The sequence below is a fragment of the Zootoca vivipara genome, chromosome Z (assembly GCF_963506605.1).
Source record: "Zootoca vivipara chromosome Z, rZooViv1.1, whole genome shotgun sequence".
Classification (NCBI taxonomy): domain Eukaryota; kingdom Metazoa; phylum Chordata; class Lepidosauria; order Squamata; family Lacertidae; genus Zootoca; species Zootoca vivipara.
In genome coordinates this window covers 36,765,733-36,787,056 of record NC_083294.1, presented here as the reverse complement: position 1 = coordinate 36,787,056, position 21,324 = coordinate 36,765,733, and the positions used below count along the sequence as shown (strand labels likewise).

Below are 21,324 nucleotides of genomic sequence, written 5' to 3'. Positions count from 1 at the left end.
ATCGCTTGTGTGCATGCGTATGGGCCTCCCCCGACCCGGAAGTGCACCGGAAATGACCTCTTCTGGGTTGGGAGAGGCCCATACGCATGCGCAAAAAGGATTTTCGGCGATTTTTTCCTATTTTGAAGATCGGCGCCTTTTCAGGGGATATTTGCCAGATCAGAACTATAAACACACATCTAATGTCTTATTTATGGCTCTCCCCCTTTGACTAATATTGTAGCCGGCTTTATCTTCAATATGGCGGAATCTAAATTATAGCTGCGTCATAACTTTCTTGACAAGTTTCCAGCCGCTAATGAGATTGCTTCACTTTGATGTCCATATTTTAAGGAATCTTACCCACATTCCAAGCGAATCCAAGAATACATACTTTGATTATTTATATTTTCAATTCACACAGTTTTCATATTTAAGAAACCATATTAATTCAATAAATTTCACCACTTTCCGATCTCGCTTGCTTTATAAATGTTTACGGTTCTCCAGGAGGGAGTTTTGTTAAGTGAATTGTAAAGCATAATAAAGCAGAATTATAAAGTTCTCGCTCCCTCCTTCAGCTCCGTCACATATCATTTCTTTGCTGATTACATTTCTCAGTTATCTTTGTTTGTTCTGCTGAGCTTAGCAGAATAAATCTTCTTTCCTTGTCTGAAGCATGTCCATGACTTATATGTTTTCGTACAGTGTATTTAATGGGGGCTTTCCATCCAGTGCCCCCAACCTCTCCTTCCTTCCTTCCTTCCTAAGTCGAAGCTGGTAGTGGGCATCTGCCGATGAGACTGCATCTTCCCGTACCCCGGGAAGACTTTGGGAGGCTGCATACTCCCCTTTACAGGTTCGTAAATTACCCCGTGGGAACCAGAGAGATGGTATTTTCAGCCATCTTTTACGGCAATCCAAGCGGAAGTGAAGACCTGCATTTTAAATGAGAAGGCAGTGCAGTGCTAAGACCTGGGAAACCAGGGTTTAAATTCCTACTCAGCTGTGAAGCTCACCAAGTGACCTTGGGCCACTTACAGCCTCACAGCATAACCTACCTTACAGGGGCGTAGTAGAAATTAAATGAGATGGGGATTGGAACCATGTATGCAACCTTGAGCTCCTTGGAGAAAAGGTGTGATATAAATGCAAAAACAAACAAACAAATAAACCACATCTAACCAAGATAAAACTCTTCTGGTCAAATAATTTAATTTGCTTACACCTAACCTCTCCCCTCCCCCTCCCCTTCATTCAAAGGGTGAATTTCATACACGGCAACTTGAGAGAGAAGTTACCTTACAGCAAAATGAAATAATTTCTTTGTTGTATCAATTAATCAGTAAAGCTCTACTGCGGGGGAATTGTTCTTTAAAGCTTTGTATTCGGTAAAGAAAGTTGCAGAGAAATTGTGCAAATCATTGGGGTTAAGTCCGGGGGGGGGGGTACAGAAAGGGTTGGCAGTGTAGTAAAAGCAAGGCACAATCTACAGTGCATGTGTATAACATCTGGAGGTTCTTGTGTTTGGATACAGTACGCATGCTTGCATTGCTGAATACACATTTAATTGAGTAAACAAGTGCCCTTGCTTGCACATGAATGGATGTCTGGATTTATCCATTGTACTCTGCATTGCACTTAAGCTAGTGTAAGTTGAAAAGGTAAAGGGACCCCTGACAATTAAGTCCAGTTGCAAATGACTGGGGTTGCGGCGTCCATCTCGCTTTACAGACCGAGGGAGCCGGCGTTTGTCCGCTTCCGCAGACAGTTTTTCTGGGTCATGTGGCCAGCATGATTAAGCTGCTTTTGGTGAAACCAGAGCAGTGCACGGAAACGCTGGAAACGCTGTTTACCATCCTGCCTACCCCTATTCAAAAAATTTTAGGACATTAAAGCTTGATAGCTTACCCTTGTATTTAAGAAGTAGTCACAGGTGATCAAGAATTCCACAAAGGTGAGTAAGCTAGCTAGCAGAAGACAAATGAAGTGATCAATCTTTCCTCTGTAACAAGCATAGAAATGCAATTATAAATCCCTCCTTGTCAGCACTAAGCCGGGCTAGTAACTTCTCACAGCTTATTTACAAGGCTGTGTTAGATCTACAATTCATCTCAAAACTAAATCAATGCCTGCTGATAAAGACATATAAAAGAGGCTTTTCTATGCAAATGAAAAACCAATCTGAACATTTCTCAAATAGGAATATTTACATGTCACCTACAAAACATAGGCATTTCATATTCACCTGATGAATGTAAATTACTGCAATGTGTTCAGTAACAACCATCCCTGTTTTGAACTATTGGTCATGGGCAGTTCATTTTGGTTTGCTGCTACTTTTGTGAGAGTGGGACTGTATTAAATGAAGCAGAAGGAAATGCTTGAAAGAAGAATGGAAGACAGAATTTTGTAGTGCACATGTTCCTGTATTCCCATACTTAGGCTTCAGACATGTATATAGGTGCTGGTTTTAAGTCCTATGGGATTTATTAGATGGGCTCTAGTGTGATAGTGACTGGGTGAGTTCTGTGCCCTTCACTAACATTGTTCTCAATTATGTCAGCTACTTTGTGGAATCATTTGTGGTGGCAGATTTTTTGGGTGGGCTGTTGTTGTTTGCATAATGTGTTTGGGAGGAGTTTAGGAAAAGAGGGATGTAGTTGATGCCACCACAATTTCACTGATCACGGGTAGAAGGAGATACACCCATGGGGAGGTGACAGGTTACCATGCAGGTTGAAGATGGGGCTATTTACTCTTTCTTTCTCACCCCTATCCCTTCCAGTGGTGGGTTGCTGGTTACTCATCATCTGTGTCTTCTGTTTAATGCTAGATCAGTACAGAATAAAACCACATTTATCCATGATTTGATTATGGATGAGGATGCTGACACCTGGGTGGTTGAGCTGGGAAGAGTTGATCTTATCCAGCTGTGCCCACCTGGATACTTGGTGCAGCATCAGCACAGGCCGCAGTATGGGAATGAGGAGCTGCTGTGTTCCATATAATGTCCATCTCCAGGAAAACCCTCAGTCTCAAGAGCTGGTAGTGTCTGACCAAGGAGACAGTAGACTAGAACTGTTGTTGGTGTACCCTGCTGCCCAGTATCTTTTCTGACTGAGCTGACAAAAATGGTCTTGCGTGTGATGTTAGAATAACCCAGAATTACAGTGCTGAGTCAGCCCCATGCCAACTTTGGGTTTGTCTCAGGTTGGTCCAGCACATAGGGCAGAGCACACCCTAGTTTGGGTTTTTGCTCCAGATGAAGGAAAGGATTGTCTGGAGGTGGGGATGGTGGATGCCACCCTGCTATCATAGTTAGATCACTTCATGGTAAACTTTGGACTTGTAGCTCCAATTTTCCCACTCAGAGTGGTGGACAGATTGAGATGATCTGTCTTGGGAGACTAATGGAGTCCACTGGATTCCTGAATGCTCTGGGGGAATTTCTCGTAGATAGAGCAGGTGATCCTGTTGCAGCCCTTGTCATGCTGTGGAACACCAAGACTTGTAGGGCTCTTGGCAATGCTCTCAGGCATTGTTGAACCCACTTTGCACCTTACACAAGTGAACTAATGGCCATGAAACAGGCTGAATGATGGCTAGAGCACAAGTGGAGAAAGATGTGTTGTGAAGCCAACCTAGCACAAGTGAAACAATGGGACCATGCCTATTGTGTGACTGTGAGGGTGACAAAGGTTTCCTATGAATAATTAGATACTGTGCTAATATAAGTGCTGCTGTTGCCATTTGTGTACAGGTGTACACATTTTCCACTTCAAGGGGGTGGGAGAAAAATTATATGTACAACTGGTTCAATCCCCCATAGTGTAAAGAATGCTGTCCAGCTTCTGCTTTGTGTAGGTTGCAGGCTTACACACATCAACCTCTGGTACCTTTCCTTCTCCAATTGTCATTGTTTCCTTGTCAGTATTAACCATAACACAGCAATAACCCTGAATTGGGTTTTTAACCATAATTCTTTGTTTCCTATGCTATTTAACATTTATATGAAGCCACTGGAAGCTGTTGCCAGGAGATTTGGAGCAAGGTGTCATCAGTACAAGGAGCAAGGTGTCCTGGATGGGGTTGACCTCCCCTGGAAGGAGCAGGCTCATAGTTTGGGGTTTCTGCTGGCTCGCAACAGGGCATTCTCTGTGGCAGCCCCTAACATATGGAACTCCCTGTCTACAGAAGTGTGTCCGGAAACTTTAGTTTCAGTGACCTCTTTATTCTGGCTTATGACAGCAGAGATGCATATTTTTATGATGCACCCGATTTTTGTGATTATAAGTAGTTTCAAGTGTTTTAATGTTGTGTTTATTATTGTTGTAACCCACCCTGGGACCTTAGGGTGAAGGGCAGGTTGTTGTTGTTGTTGTTGTTGTTGTTGTTGTTGTTGTAAATTGCATTTGGTTAAAAGATTAGCAATGCTTGGCAATGCTATAGCAGACCGTATTTTTTTTTAAAAAAAATCTTGGACCTTCAGGAGTATACTTTTCTTGAACAGTAATGTTTGCTTCATATGTAGGCTTCATTATCAAGCCCTCGTGGGAAATATGCAATAATAATAGTTTTAAATCCAGAAGGGCCTGGTTCACATAGGCTGCAGTCATATCATGTGATGAATTGCATGTGTAACTGACCCCATCTTGGATTATTCACCTCAGTGTTTTCATCTTGCTCAGTGTCAGTTCACAGTCAGTCTACTTTTCAATGGGAACATTCCAAACGACTGAGAGCCACATTTTGTGTGAGGTGATACAGATATTTTGTCCCTGAGGTTTGATCAGTTTTGGCTCATTCTATTTGCAATTCTCATTTTCAGTGGACATTTATCTGCATAATTCTTAATGGAGCAGTGTTCTAAAATCAGATTGTTCATTTGTGGCAGAATCCTCAGCTTACAACAACTGAAAGCACGCTGTTACCTGGAAAATTAGCTAATATAACTAATATTCAAATATATGAATGTGATGAGTTTAATCACTATGCAGAACTCTGTAAAATCACTACCTTCCTCATTGTTGTAGCAGGTTTGGGGTTTGTTTGCATTGTTTAAAAACAACAACATGCTTTTGATAAGCTTGGCATGATTAAAGTGAGGGAGTACTTTATGTACGTAATTTTATTTAGCAAGCTGCAAAATATAAATTCTTACTCATTATAATATTGTTCTGCCTTAGCTGTTACAGTTTAAACTTCCTGTCTAGAAATAGCTAGGTCAACCTCTGGGTGACCTGTCTTATTTAGCTTTGGGCTAGAGCTCCACCAAGTGATCTTCCAGCATGATACAATTTTTTTAAAAGTACCGGTAAGCTGATTGTGTTTTAGCATCACTTAGTGGCAGTATTAATTTTAACATTTTATTCCTGCCAGGAAATTACATTTCAAGAACTTTGGTGTAAAATTAAAAGAATATAGTGTTAAGTTGCATTTGATAATATTTAAATTTGATTAATTGGATTTAACACTTAGACTGCTGAAATGTTTGTATATGGTCTTCAGTTTTGTCATTTGTTTTCAGCTTGAAACCTCGCAAGAGGCACTTGAACCAGGCACCCCCAAACTGTGGCCCTCCAGATTTTTGGCCTACAACTCCCATGATCCCTAGCTAACAGGACCAGTGGTCAGGGATGATGGGAATTGTAGTCCTAAACATCTGGAGGGGCAAAGTTTGGGGATGCCTGACTTGAACCATCTGGTGATTAGCTATTGCTTACAGTATTTTAAACGTGTTGAAAACTTCAGTCAGGAATTGGACAAGGGTGTCACCACTGATAGCAGGTTGGCTACCATAGTTGCAGCTGTGAACCCCTCAATGGAAAGTGTGATGGAGCCTGCACTTCCCCAATTGAGCAGCCCCGATCCAGCTCCTGTCTTGCAGCAAAGACTCCTACTTGCCTGCAAGCAGGAGCAGGAGCAGGCTGGGGTGGGGTGGGGTGGCAGTGACATCCCTTGCCTGCTCGCTTGCTGCCCCAGCCCAGCCTCCCCTCACTCAGCGCCTCTGGAGCTGGAGGAGGGGGTGGTTGCTGTTGTGGCTGCGATGGCGGAGGGACCCAGTGCTGGAGGGCAGCAGGTGCCTGCTCGTTTGCAGCCCAGCCCACCTTCCCTCATTCTGAAAACGGAAGTGTGGCACTCAGAACGGAAGTTATACTCAGAACAGAGCACGTTCTGCTTCCGAAAAAAGTTCAAAAACCAGAACACTCATTTCTGGGTTTGAAGTGTTTGGGTTCCAAGTAGTTCGAGAACTAAGCTGTTCAAAAACTGAGGTACCACTGTATTACTCCACTGACTCTCCACATGGATGCGCCAACCTCCCCTTCTAAACTAAAACCTCAGTATTCAGACTAAATTGCCATGTTGGCACTTTGTGATAAATAAGTGGGTTTGGGGTTGCAGTTTGGGCACTCGGTCTCTAAAAGGTTCTCCATCATTGGTATAGCCACATTTGGGATTCTCTGTATAGTTCTGATCATCTGCCTATAATAAGGTATTACAGAGCTGGAAAAGACTGGGGAAAGGTAAACCAAAATGTTCTAGGGATTGAAGTACCTTCATAGGAGTGAACTGATTGATACATATAAGTATGAATGGTGTTGAGAAACTGGGTGAGTGAGATAATTTTCTCTCTCATAATACAGAATTCAGGGCTACTTGTTGAAATGCATAAACATTAATAAACTTGGGGGAAACATAAGAAAGTTCTTCCCTAAGGGCACAGTTAATCTGAAATTTGCTACTACAAGATGTAATAACTTACATGGACTTTTTACATGATCTTAAAGGGAGGCTAGACAAATTTGTAGGTCTCTCACTGGCTGTTAACTACCGGTATGAGAGAACTAAATAGAACTTCCATGTTGGAAGATGATTTTCTGCTTAAAAGCTATTGTTTGTGGGAAACAGTAGGGAAGATTGCAGTTTGCCTTCTCTGTTTCTTGAAGTATCTCATTGATTTTTTATGAAATCAGGATGCTAGATCCAGTGGACCTTTGATCTGTTCTGCTCTTGAAGGCATTTATATTCCCAGGAGCACTGTGGAATATATATGCATATATACTAATCACAACTATATTTTGCTTCTTGAAAATAAGTTATAACTTTTATTTATTTTATCTTTGGGGGCTATTTTTTAAAGCAGGGGTCCCCAAACTAAGGCCCAGGGGCCAGATGTGGCCCAATCACCTTCAAAATCCGGCCCGCGGACGGTCCGGGAATCAGCATGTTTTTACATGAGTAGAATGTGTCCTTTTCTTAAAAATGCATCTCTGGGTTATTTGTGGGGCCTGCCTGGTGTTTTTACATGAGTAGAATGTGTCATTTCATTTAAAATACATCTCTGGGTTATTTGTGGGACATAGGAATTTGTTCATATTTTTTTTCAAAATATAGTCCGCCCCCCACAAGGTCTGAGGGACAGTGGACGTGGCCCCCTACTGAAAAAGTTTGCTGACCCCTGTTTTAAAGAAGCAACAATACATATTTGATGAGAACAACTAAAACCACAAGCTGCTGTGTAAATTGAGTTAACCTTTTGTTTGTTTTTTAACAGGTATAGGCTACTGCAACAAGAGTGATAAACAATTACTCTTGCAAACTACAGCTGCCTTTGAATGCATTTTTAATACAGTAGTGCTCCAGAAGATGATAAAGAAATGATAGCAGCTCAAGAAGCAACAACTAACTTTGCTCTGCTTCAGTAAGTACCTTAAAATAGCAATGTTAAATGATAGCACCACAAAATATCTCCCCCCCCCCCAACAGCAATGATATATACTATTATGTATATGCCTTAAAATTATGGCTTATATTAACTCAGTAGTTCTAGCATCATTTCATCATCAAATAATTATGTGATGATATTGTTTAAAAAGATTGATTGAACAATTTAGCAGCTATCAAAGTGTAGCTGCCATAAATATTTGTCTTGTGACTTCTTCAGATATAATGGCTTTTTAAGCCATATGTGTTCAATGATCAATGAGATGTTGGAGGTGTTTCTTGCAGATTTGGGGTAGTGTATGTCAGGTGTCTTCAGCCTTTTTAGACCCAGGACACACTTTTTTAATCTTTTAGCATATATTCACATGAAGGTAGTGCTAGTGTTGCAACTCGCCTTGGATCAAGTTGCAACCCACTAGTGATTCCAGACCCACTAGTTGAAGACCAGTGGTGTAGGCAATGAAGTACTTCACAACAGGCTCAAACAGGGTTACTGAGTATGCTCTTTTTAAGATGCTACAAAAGTATTACTTGATAAGGATGAGCAAAGAAATGAGTGTTCCTCTGACTGCATTGTTTTTTCTTTAAATCGTGTGCTGTCTAAATTTGATTTGTTCACCTGATGTTAATTGCGCACAGTCTGTTGGTTTGCCGCTTCCTGCAAATCATGCTGAGAGTTTATTCAAAGTTATGCCCATTGAGCTTAGTAGGGTTTATTCTCTAGTAAGTTTATTTTGAGTTGAAGCTTAAGTGAAGTATCTGCATGCATCAGGAAGATAAATTGATATGGATGCATGCAAATTTCATTGTTACGTATGCAGTGTTCTTGTCACACATTTAAATTTTGCAGATGGTGGGTAGGAAATATTCTTTATCCACATATTAACTCAAGGTTTCTAGTTTTTTCTCTCCTTCCACCTCTGAATTGGCATGGTGTGTATCATATGCTGAGACCATGTACTGCCATGGACTGGCTTGCTTCTGACAAGTACCTGCCTGTTCATATTGAAACCTGTTCATATTGAAACCCTGTTCAGAGTACACTATTTTGCATCCAGGTAATAGACATGGTAAATAAAATACTTTCGAAATAAAGGCACACTTACCAAAGAATATAAAAATATGTCTTTTTAGGGAGTCTGAAACACATTTTTCTTCAGATACTGATTTTGAAGATATTGAAGGAAAAAATCAGAAACCAGGAAAAGGAAAGGTATGTGTATCTGGCATTCTCAGTCATATAGACTAATGATGGTGGCAATGTAATAAAGTTGGTTTATATTTTATATAATTTTTGAATGAAAATTTTTCCATGCAGTAATGGTGACTTAAGTGCTTGTTTGAATCTGAATAATGTTGGTGTAATAGTGTGTGGGGAGGTTGCAGATCCCTTCAAGTTGAAGCTGTTCTTCTCATGGAATGTGTTCCAGAGTGTCCACACACCTTTGGGGGCAGCTTTACCAGAGATGGGTTGCTACTAGAATGGGCAGGCCAGAAAGCCACTGTGTACATGCAACCCGGTCTTTGTGTTGAAAACATTTGTTTCAGCAAATATAAATTGGCAGAACACAACAGGTGCTAATAGTGGTTTATAGTAAATAAAGATTCCAAAATGTTAAACCTCTGATAACACATAATAATGCTAAAATTAGTTCAATTATATTTTTACTAACAAATACATTTGCTTTTGATATTTATACAGACCTGTAAAAAGGGGAAAAAAGGTGCAGGAGAGAAGGGGAAAGTTGGAAACGGAGCAGGGAAGCCTGGTGGTCCAAATCGAATGAATGGGCATCACCAGCAGAATGGTGTGGAAAACATGATGCTGTTTGAAGTTGTTAAAATGGGCAAGAGTGCTATGCAGGTAAATCTTTTTAGGGGTCTTAAAGTGAATATTCAAGCAGTGTAAATAAAGCACTCTATAAAATTGAAACTGTCTAAGGAGTTGGGCTCATGTACATCCTTGATGTTATATTTTAAAACATAATTTTTTTAACAGCGAGACAACTATGGGGAGGGGGAGAGATACTTTCATTTTTCTCTTTGTTTTTGTTTGTTTGTTTGTCTAACCTTTGGAATGAACCCCTGGAAAGTTGTCCAAACTCAAATCTATCCCTCAGTCCCCCACTCTGGCTATAAACTGAGAATGGCCTCATGAAGAAATTAATAAAATAACATATAATCATATTGGCTATGATTGAACATAAACTAAATAATGTTTTAGCATTTAAAGTTCCAGTAAAGACCTGGGCTCATAAAATCCTCTCTCCTTCTCCTCTGGGGCAGCTGTGAGGAGGAAAGCAGAAGTTTCTACTGAACAAGATTAACAGCAGTTTAACACGTGTGCAGTTTTTGACTGTGAAAGCAACTTGATAAAACTTGCTTGTTTCAGCAAACATAGTTAAGGCTGACCACAGTTTGCCCAAATATTGATAACAAGACATGCTGTTATTAAGTGAAACTTCCAAAGTTCTCCTTCAGAGGGGGAGAACACAAGCCCAAGACTGTGCGGCAGTAGTGATTTAGTCATACTGGCCACATGTCCCTGAAAGCTGTCTGTGGACAAACGCTGGCTCCCTTGGCCTGAAAGCGAGATGAGCGCCACACCCCATAGTCACCTTTGACTGGACTTAATCGTCCTGGGGTCCTTTAACTTTACATATTCAGAAATTAATTTATGAAGCTAATTCTACTAGTATTGGCAGATCTTAAGACAGGCGTTGGCAACATTTTCCGGCCATGGGTCAGAGCATTCCGACAGGCTATCATTCGTGGGCCAGACATGGACCAAACATGCACAGAAGCTAATTCTGGCACCACGCTGCCCATGTCTGGGGTGCCGGAAATCACTTCTGCGCATGTCCGCAGCGCCGGAAATCACTACTGCGTCTGTGCAGACGCGATTTTCGGCATTTGCGCAGGCGCCATTTTCGGCGCTGCTTGGCAAGTCCCTGCGCTGCGTCTGCGCGGGGGGGCTTGCTGAGCAGGCAGCTCGGTGACCGGGCGGCTCGTGGGCTGGATAAACGGCTTCCATGGGCTGGAGGTTGCCGGTGCCTGTCTTAAGAGTTAGTGTGTATTATTAGTGCAGGTTTATTTAATGCTTCTAAATTATTTTGGTTAATGGAATCGTTTGTTTTTATTTAGATACAAACATAAAAATAGTTTGATCCAAAGGTACCCTTCTGCTCAAAGGGGCAGCATCCATGAGTTGAAAGGCACCTTTGGATTAAAATCAGTGTACCTAAATCTTTTGTCTCATTGTCATCAATCTGCAAGCTATAGTTTTAACAGTGAGAACTGCCTTACTTGATTAAAACATTTTACCTCTTTCACCAGTTGAAGCTGCTTACAAGCAAAATACTTTGTTCACAACAATTTAGGCTTCTCTGTTTCGCATAACTGGAGCAGGACTGGCAGAGGGGAAGGAGAAGGGAAAGTTGTTTTGTGTGAGCAGAAGAACATTCTGCTAGTGAATGCATATAGCCTAATACTTTGAGAAATGAAAGAAAGTAAAGACATAAGCAACTTAGCTTGCTGTTTAGAAGAACTGGTTCAGGAAACTATGAGCTTATTATAATTTTTTTATTGGTGGCTTTTTGGGGTGGGTGGGAGCTGCATCTTGAAAAGGTAGTTACAGTGTATTTAATGGTGGCTTTATTTATTTTTCCCTAGTCTGTGGTAGATGACTGGATAGAATCCTACAAACATGACAGGGATATAGCACTTCTTGATCTCATCAACTTCTTTATTCAATGTTCAGGCTGTAAAGGTAAGAAGTGTATTTGGAAGTAGTGCTTACTTCCTTACAGACTTAAAAAAATTCAAATCCCACCCTTTTTTCAATTAACTATTCAACTTAAATGTGGGGGCTTGGCTTGCAAATGCCTGCCACCACTCTGTCTCTTAAGCACAGCTGGCTAGACATGTTTCCATTAGACTTGCCTGTCACAGAGTAGCTCAGTTCAGACATGATGCCAAAGCATGGCTAAGGAAGCACAACTATGGTTTGTCATGGCATCTGAATTTATAAACCGAGTTTTGTTACCAGCCAGCAATTCAGAACTGGAAATCACTGTTTGAAGTGGGCTTGCAAACGATGGCTTGAGACTTGAGTTAATATGATGTCTAAATTTCACAACTCAGTGGTCACACAGAGAGGAAACAATGTATTCACTTGAATGGGTTAGCTGCCTCTTCTTTAAAGATTTGAGAAATTTTCTTCAATAAACACTTAAAAAAACAAACAGTAAGTGAGGAGGTAGAAGAGATAGCATAGTTTGCAGTACTTTCAGTTCTTGTTGTTGGAGAACAAGACTCGGTTCAGATGACTCTCAGTCTAATAAACCAAGCTTTATTAGATTGAGAACAAGCCCTGTACCATAAGGAAATAAAGGACTACATAACTTTTAAAAGGCATCTGTAGGCAGCCCTGTATCGGGAAGTTTTTAATGTTTGATATTTTACTAAGTTTTATATGTGCTGCAAGCCACCCAGGGTGGCTGGGGAATAAATAAAATTATTATTGTTATTATTATTATTATCTCTCTCCTCCTCCTCGGTTCTCTTGCTTGTAAAAATTGAAGACATTGTGGATTGATCTTAGGCTGCCAACCAGGATTTCATGTGTTTGTGTATCATAATATCTCAGGATTAATTTATTGACAATATTTCTGTAGTGGTTTACCAGAGGTTGAGGTGACACACAATATAGCATATAACATATTTTAGAAAATTCTAACAGCCAACTATATAAAAACTTGCATGTTAGCAGTTTATAAAGCAGGCCTTGTCTGAATTTGTAATTGTTTGTATACACAAACAGTGCTTATAGTCCAAACATTAAATGGCATTTCAGTTTAGTATGTTCCTGCATAACCTTTTTCTCCCCCACAGAAGTTAAGGTCTGTGATACTGTATGATGTGATTTTAAATCACTGTTTGTTACTTGTAGGGGTTGTAACAGCAGAGATGTTTCGACATATGCAAAACTCAGAAATTATTCGGAAAATGACTGAAGAATTTGATGAGGTAAATCTTACACATATTTCTAGAAAATTTGTCGTGCATTTATGAAATGAACTATCATGTTGCAGGATATAAATGTTTGATGTAATACATTGCATATTTTGAATTGCATAACAAAGGATATTGGTAGGGTGAAAAGTTAATAAGTAAAAGCAGTGGAAATGAACTTATAGTTAAAACATGCAGATATAATGATGGCATCTCTTTTGAAGGGATGTTTTAAGCAGTGCTAGAAACTCAGATATGTAAGCTATCCCCCAAATGGCACCTTAAACCTAAGTTACGGTCATCACAGTGGAATGTTGGAGTCTCCTTTGGAATCAAAATCACCTCAAAAATTAAACAGCCTCGCTGATTTTTAAAGGATTGGAATTCAGCATCACACTAAGGCAATCATTCTGCCAGGCCAAGCTTTTTGACTTGCCGAATGAAACAGTCCCCTCTCTCACCCCTGTGCACTGTGGTGGTGGCTACTCCAACCCCCCCTCCAGCCAGTTTTTTTTTGGGTGGCTTGTGGAGGAAGGGAATAAAGCCCATTACAGAAGCAGAAATCCTTTATTTCGTTTATTGTATTTATATCTCACATTTATCTTCCAAGGAGCTCAAAGGAGTGTACATGGTTCTCCTCATCTCCATTTCATCCTCACAACAACCCTGTGAGGTAGGGTACGCTAAGAGATGGTGACTGGTCCACAGTCACCCAATGAGCTTCATGGATGAGTGAGGATTCAAACCCTGGTCTCCCAGTTCGTAATCCAACACACTGACTCTGCAGGGCTTCCATTGGCAGGGCTCTTTAATGGAATCCCATCCAAAGTTGGCACTGGGTGATAAATAAGCTAAGGTCTTAACCCCACTTCTCTGGGGTGTAAGGCTGAAAACACTATATGTACACCTATTTGGAAGTAAATCCAATTGAATTCACTGGATATTACTTCTGAATAGACTTTCATATGATTTCATTACAAAGCTCTAGAATGCTAAGCAAAAGTGGCGGGGACAAGATCTACTGAGTATTCTTGGAACTGGGATGATAATGAATGTGAGCACTTAGAGGAGACCTTGAGAATTGGTATATGCTTTTTGTGAAAAAGAAATGTAGGTCCTGTGTCAGGAAGGCACAAAATGTCACAATATGGTTTAAGTCCACAAATCCTATATAATAATGTCCATGTTGTCCCTGCGTCCAGATGTCCCGTGTGTCCCTGGGTCACTGCGCATGTGCCCCAGGGATACAGGGATTGGACAGCAGAGACTGCGCGCGCGCACTCTCCCCCCACTCTGCCTCCTCCAACCGCCGCTCCCGCCGGGGTGGAGGCCGGCGAAGGCCTCCTCACAACCCTCCCTGGCCGTGAGGAGCGGCGGTTGGAGGAGGCGGGGGGGGGGGAGAGTGCGCGCGTCCTTCCTGTCGGCGGCTGGGGGAGAGGAAGGAAGGAGGAGAAAGCGCCGCTTTCTCCTCCTCCGTTCCTGTCCCCCTGCCGCCGACAGTAAGGACGGGTCCCAGGGTTCGGAGAAGCGCTGCGCAAGCGCTTCTCCGAACCCCGGGATGTCTGCTTCCTGTCGGCGGCTGGGAGAGAGGAACGGAGGAGGAGAAAGCAGCGCTTTCTCCTCCTCCGTTCCTGTCCCCCTGCCGCCGACAGTAAGGACGGGTCCCAGGGTTCGGAGAAGCGCTGCGCAAGCGCTTCTCCGAACCCCGGGATGTCTGCTTCCTGTCGGCGGCTGGGAGAGAGGAACGGAGGAGGAGAAAGCAGCGCTTTCTCCTCCTCCGTTCCTGTCCCCCTGCCGCCGACAGTAAGGACAGGTCCCAGGGTTCGGAGAAGCGCTGCGCAAGCGCTTCTCCAAACCCCAGGATGTCTCCTTGCTGTCGGCGGCTGGGAGAGAGGAACGGAGGAGGAGAAAGCAGCGCTTTCTCCTCCTCCGTTCCTGTCCCCCTGCCGCCGACAGCAAGGACAGGTCCCAGGGTTCGGAGAAGCGCTGCACAAGCGCTTCTCCAAACCCCAGGATGTCTCCTTGCTGTCGGCGGCTGGGAGAGAGGAACGGAGGAGGAGAAAGCAGCGCTTTCTCCTCCTCCGTTCCTGTCCCCCTGCCGCCGACAGTAAGGACAGGTCCCAGGGTTCGGAGAAGCGCTGCGCAAGCGCTTCTCCAAACCCCAGGATGTCTCCTTGCTGTCGGCGGCTGGGAGAGAGGAACGGAGGAGGAGAAAGCAGCGCTTTCTCCTCCTCCGTTCCTGTCCCCCTGCCGCCGACAGCAAGGACAGGTCCCAGGGTTCGGAGAAGCGCTGCGCAAGCGCTTCTCCGAACCCCGGGATGTCTGCTTCCTGTCGGCGGCTGGGAGAGAGGAACGGAGGAGGAGAAAGCAGCGCTTTCTCCTCCTCCGTTCCTGTCCCCCTGCCGCCGACAGTAAGGACAGGTCCCAGGGTTCGGAGAAGCGCTGCGCAAGCGCTTCTCCAAACCCCAGGATGTCTCCTTGCTGTCGGCGGCTGGGAGAGAGGAACGGAGGAGGAGAAAGCAGCGCTTTCTCCTCCTCCGTTCCTGTCCCCCTGCCGCCGACAGCAAGGACAGGTCCCAGGGTTCGGAGAAGCGCTGCACAAGCGCTTCTCCAAACCCCAGGATGTCTCCTTGCTGTCGGCGGCTGGGAGAGAGGAACGGAGGAGGAGAAAGCAGCGCTTTCTCCTCCTCCGTTCCTGTCCCCCTGCCGCCGACAGTAAGGACAGGTCCCAGGGTTCGGAGAAGCGCTGCGCAAGCGCTTCTCCAAACCCCAGGATGTCTCCTTGCTGTCGGCGGCTGGGAGAGAGGAACGGAGGAGGAGAAAGCAGCGCTTTCTCCTCCTCCGTTCCTGTCCCCCTGCCGCCGACAGCAAGGACAGGTCCCAGGGTTCGGAGAAGCGCTGCACAAGCGCTTCTCCAAACCCCAGGATGTCTCCTTGCTGTCGGCGGCTGGGAGAGAGGAACGGAGGAGGAGAAAGCAGCGCTTTCTCCTCCTCCGTTCCTGTCCCCCTGCCGCCGACAGTAAGGACAGGTCCCAGGGTTCGGAGAAGCGCTGCGCAAGCGCTTCTCCAAACCCCAGGATGTTCTAGCGCCCGTTATTGAACGGGCTGAAATACACTAGTAACTATATATTAACTAGCGTTTTTATAACCATTTTACTTTTCAAAGTTTTCCTGTGCTTCTAAATAGCTGATTACTACAACCATTTTAAATGTGACTCAGACCATCTTTCAAAGACTTTTCAGAAAGTAGCAAGCCACACCATGTGTGTTAAGAGGCGTTCATAAGGCTGATGGCCTTGTCGGAATTCCACCCACCCCACTTCAGTGCATAGTACTGTTGTGTCAAGTGGTCCTAAAATACTTTTTAAAAAGAAAGAAGGATAGTTTAGCAGTGATAGCAATAGAAGAGGGTCAAAGGAGATTGAGAGAGAGATAGGTAAAGGTCATAGCTGCCAAGTTATCCCTTTTTTAAAGGGAAATTCCCTTATGCTGAATAGGCCTCCTCGTGAGAAAAGGGAAAACTTGGCAGCTATGCCAGTAAAGGGACCCCTGACCATTAGGTCCAGTCGTGACCGACTCTAGGGTTGCGCGCTCATCTTGCGTTATTGGCCAAGGGAGCCGGCATACAGCTTCCAGGTCATGTGGCCAGCATGACAAAGCTGCTTCTGGCGAACCAGAGTAGCTATTTATCTACTTGCACTTTGACTTGCTTTCGAACAGCTAGGTTGGCAGGAGCTGGGACCGAGCAATGGGAGCTCACCCCGTCGCAGGAATTTGAAACCGCTGATCTTCTGATCGGCAAGCCCTAGGCTCTGTGGTTTAACCCACAGCGCCACCTGTGTCCCTTGAGAGAGAGAGATACAATGAAGTAAAAGAGAGTCCAGAGGACCACTAGGGACCAAAGAGTAGTCTTAAGAGAAAAATACCCAGCCAGACAATGGGTTGTAGCCAAGTACTGCCTAAGAGTAGACCCATTGATTGTAATGACCCTGTTAGCCATGCCTTGTAACTTAAATTGATTTACTCTGAGCTTTGACTAGAACCCACAAGTCTGAAATCCTATCCACTAAACGTTAGAAATCCTTCTGAGCTTAATTCTGGAGTATGAAAGTTCACCTGTTTTGCAAACATCCCTTTGCAGCCCTGAGGTTCTGTAACTTGTGGATTCATTAATAAATAAAAAAACAACCTTGGAAACTTAGTTTTTTGAGAGCTTAGGTTGCATGTTTATGGAATAAAAATGTGAACACCATGCAGCTTTGGCCTCCGAGTGTCCTTGGCAGTGATATTAAATGATAAAAATAGTCAGCGGTGTTTAATCCATGAAAGTGTTGAGGAAGGCAAGGTATTAAGATGTGCAAATAATTCTGTTGGGGCCTCTCTCGTGTATCCTTCAAATAGGATGAATAGAGTTCAAGGAAAGTGTTTCTTGTGTGTTCCGGACAGCTCTGCCGTTCAGCCACCACCACCCCAATAAAGCTGCTTCTGTTTTCCTTGTGGCTCCGTTGTCTTAACTTCTCCCCCTCTCCACTCAGAGTTGACAGCAACAAAAATCTCCACAGGTTGGCTGGTTGGAGCACAGTGGCGTCTTTTGCTGCCATGCTACTACACGAGTTAGCTGACTTTTGTGGTTGTGTGACAGTAAAAGACGCTGCCGACGTGTGGAGATGTAAAGAGTTGCTGGCGATTCTGACATCTCTCCAGCTTGGCTGGCTGGTATGCAGCAAGAAATGCTACTGTGTGCCAGCCAGCCAGTTGGTGATGTTAGTCACCAAGTAGATGGTTGTGAGTCGCAAAATGTGACTGGCGACCAGGGAATTTTGAACACTGGTTTTCAGGATAGGGTGGGGGACCTCTGGCCCAGAGGCTGAATGTGACCCTCCAGGCCTCTATTGGGCCCTCAAGATTTTCCCTGTGCCACACCTATCTCTGCTCTATGTCCTCCTTGAGTGCATAATGCCTGTTGTGTGTGGAATTGTTTGTGTTTGCAATCCTCTGTCTGGCTTTTGCATGTCTGGAATGTAGCCTGCTGTACAAAAGTAAATCTCGTGTGTGGCTTCGTCCACATGCCCTTGGCCCCACTCACCATGGGCATGTAATCCACAGAGGGTTGCCCATGTGAGCCTACAGCTTTTCAGCTAAAGAAGCTTCTCCTCCCCTGTTTTAAGGGGAGTGATGAAATACCAAGCATGAATAGAAATAGGTGTCCCAAAGAAGTTATTGGAAACCAGACACTTAAAAAGAATATACATTTCCAATTTTAAATAATGGCTTTTAACAGTAATGAAGAAAACAATGGACAGTGGAGTTTTGAGAATTTTTGCATGGGATAAATTAAAAGATATTAATCCAAGCCATATTCATATAACTGGCATTGTTAGATTTACTATTGCATTTAAGTTTAGAAACAATATGATACAGTGGTACTTCGGGTTGTGGACCCGATCCGTTTCAGGGTGCCATTCACACCCCGAAAAGTCCGCAACCCAAGAGGTGCTTTTGAGCATGTGTGAAAGCGTGACAGAGTGCTTCTGCGCATGTGTGAAGTGTGCAGAACGCTTCTGTGCATGCGCACGTGGCAAAACCTGGAAGTAAACACTTCCAGGTCCGCCGCGTTCGTAACCGGGAAAAACTCAACCCGCAGCGGACACAACATGAGGTATAACTGTATGTCATAAAGACACTGAATATTTGATAAGTATTGCATATGTAAGTACATGCCCCTACACAAATATTCTACTGTTTAAACCTTGAAATACTGTTTAAATATGGTTTTTAAAAGACGATTCCCAACTATTCATCTAAAAGAGTTTAGCTGTATTTCTTAGCACAATGGTAATAAACTGCACAGGAGCCATATATATTCTGCTCTGAAGAGGTTATCAGTTTTTGCCTTGATAAGGGAGCTCCTCTCCAAAAGTGTATCTTTTCCAGAGCTAAAGAAGACAGTTGACTTGAATGTCTTACAGATTGCTTATCATTGGTTTCTTTTGAAATCCCTGCTTTGTTTTGAAAACCGCTTGTTGGCATCTCAGGTTTATGTAGTTTTCTTAAAATAACTTCTTTCCCCAAGGCTATTCCAGAGTGATTATTATTATTCTTGCATGTTCAAATGCACCTGCTGCCTTGAGAGTTTTGGTTCTGCAAAAAATGGTTGTTTTGTGGTGAGCAGAAATCTTGGTTCCACTTTGGAAAGCAAAACAAAACTTAGAATATCTCATGTACTAAAGAAAACAATGATAATCTTTTTTGGAGAAGCATTTCTTGGGTCTTGAAGAATGCTGACATTTACAGCATTTACTTTTGATGTTTTAGTTCCTCAAGTCATCTTATATTTTAACAAACAGTAATATGAAATATCGTTAACATATATTTGTTTCCTATTGTAGGATAGTGGAGATTATCCACTTACCATGGCTGGTCCTCAATGGAAGAAATTTAAGTCAAGCTTTTGTGAGTTTATTGGAGTATTGGTCCGGCAGTGTCAGTATAGTATCATATATGATGAATATATGATGGACACAGTCATTTCACTACTTACAGGACTATCAGACTCTCAAGTCAGGGCATTTCGACATACTAGCACACTGGCAGGTAAGCAGTCTTTATTAGGATGATTTTGTGTATTCTCTTTTTAATTCTTAAAAGGCATCCTAAATAATGATTTCTCCCATATTTTATTGAATTTGCGATGACTGGTTCAGAAATCTGCAGTAAGCCAAAGAGAAAAACACAGATTGATAAAATAGAACAAGGAGATAGCTCTATTTGCCTTCCTTTAAAGTGGGAATGATCACAGTAAAATAAAATATACTTTATATTGGGCTATATCCAAAAACTGAACTCATCCTCACTGGACTCCCTCCTGTATTACTGAATGTTAGCATGTGGATGCTTTGTTGTCTCTACCTTCTGAAATAAAGCAGATGCAACTGGAAAAAATGTCCTTGAGGATATGGTTCTCTGCCCTCTGGAGTTCTTTCCCTGGGAAAGCTTTTTGGTACTAGGCAAAGACATAGGATTTGATTGCCCCCAACCCACTAAAAATAGGATAGAGTCTCTGAATAAAACAACAGAGGTGTATGTAATGAAAAGCATTTTTGAAAAGTTTGGGGTTATTTCAAATTGTTATGGAATAAGATACTATACTGTTGTAGGAAATATATTCCTGTTGTTATATAAATGAATACATTTCTTATTTATGCCAGTTTCTGTTTTATAAACTTACATACAAATGCATACATACATCTTCTATGTGTGCATGTGTTGATTGTAATTTACTTTAGAAAAATATTCTCTAGGTTTCATGTAACAATCCTTTCCATTTCTGAATGAATCATTCAAATGGTGCATTCCTGTACAAGTCCTCTAAGAAGTAAGTCCCCTTGAGTTCAGTGGGACTTACCGCCAAGTAAGTGTGTATAAGATTGCAGCCTTGTTTACATTGAGCAGTCTAATTTAAATGTACTATAGTGGTTTTGTCTCTATGTCTCATTTGGCAGTCTTGAAAATGTTTTTATTTTTTAAAACACATGCACGTTAAGTGATTTTATCTTTTATATTTTTTTAGCTATGAAACTGATGACTGCATTAGTGAATGTGGCATTAAATCTGAGCATTAACATGGACAATACCCAACGACAGTATGAAGCAGAACGAAATAAAATAATTGTAAAACGAGCTAATGATAGACTGGAGCTCTTGCTACAAAAAAGGAAAGAGGTTAGAGCCTTTGTCAATTATTTTAGTTTTTAAGGATTTTGATGCAAAATGAGGTGTGCTGTCAGTTGATTGTGAAATTTGTCTTGCCATTGCTTAGTTATTAGAACATAAGAATAGCCTGCTAGATCAGGCCAATGAGCCATCTAGTCCAGCATCCTGCTCTCATAATGGCCAACCAGATGCCTGTGGGAAACCAGGGAGCAGAACGTGAGTGCATGAGCACTCTCCCACGGTTTCCAGCAACTGGTATTTGGAAGCATTGTTGCCTCCGACTTTGGAGGTAGAGCATAGAAATCATGGCTAGTAGCCATTGACACCCTCTTCTCCATGAATTTCTTTAATCTTTTAAAGTCCAACACAATGACCAAGGCAGACAGTATACAAAAGATTCAAATAGAGTGGCATGCCCAGGGTCACCCGGTGACCACATGAGAGAGTGAGTTCCGTTGTTTGACTATGTCCTGTATGAAGAACAAGATAATGACCCTAAATCACCCCAGTCATATAGACCAATTCATTTACTAAACCAGTATGCCAAGATAGGGTCTTCCATAACTGCTAAGCGTTTGAATAATATTATAAATAAGTAAGTAAGTAAGTAAGTAAGTAAATTCAGATCAAACCTTTATAAAAAGTAGGAGACTACTATACAATGTAGAAAAAAATATTGATTGTATTGAATTAATAAGTGTAAGCAATTGCGGAAAAAGCCTTTGATAGGCTTGAATGACCCTTTCTAGTAAGAAACCTTCAATAAGTGAATCTCAGTGGCATATTTAAAGAGTGGGTTGACCCAATGTCAGAAGTTTTTGTTAACAGTCACTTGTCAAAGCCACTAAGATTGCAGTGTGCCACACGTCAAATATGTTCATGATCTCTTCC

General features: G+C 42.6%; 1 protein-coding gene across 4 annotated transcripts in view; it reads left to right on the top strand.

Annotated features, from left to right (window-relative positions):
- Window positions 1-21,324, top strand: part of STAG2 (STAG2 cohesin complex component) — a 71,860-nt gene that overhangs the window by 19,611 nt on the left and 30,925 nt on the right. For 3 of the 4 annotated variants that reach the window (XM_035112443.2, XM_035112445.2, XM_035112444.2), the window contains exons 2-8: window positions 7,538-7,684; window positions 8,842-8,920; window positions 9,410-9,571; window positions 11,380-11,476; window positions 12,659-12,735; window positions 19,110-19,314; window positions 20,291-20,442. In XM_035112443.2, coding sequence (XP_034968334.1) covers window positions 7,641-7,684; window positions 8,842-8,920; window positions 9,410-9,571; window positions 11,380-11,476; window positions 12,659-12,735; window positions 19,110-19,314; window positions 20,291-20,442 — 816 coding nt within the window. In that variant the 5' untranslated portion in view covers window positions 7,538-7,640. Of the gene's footprint in view, window positions 1-7,537; window positions 7,685-8,841; window positions 8,921-9,409; window positions 9,572-11,379; window positions 11,477-12,658; window positions 12,736-19,109; window positions 19,315-20,290; window positions 20,443-21,324 lie in introns of those variants that run through there. The other variant, XM_035112446.2, reaches the window with a different exon arrangement.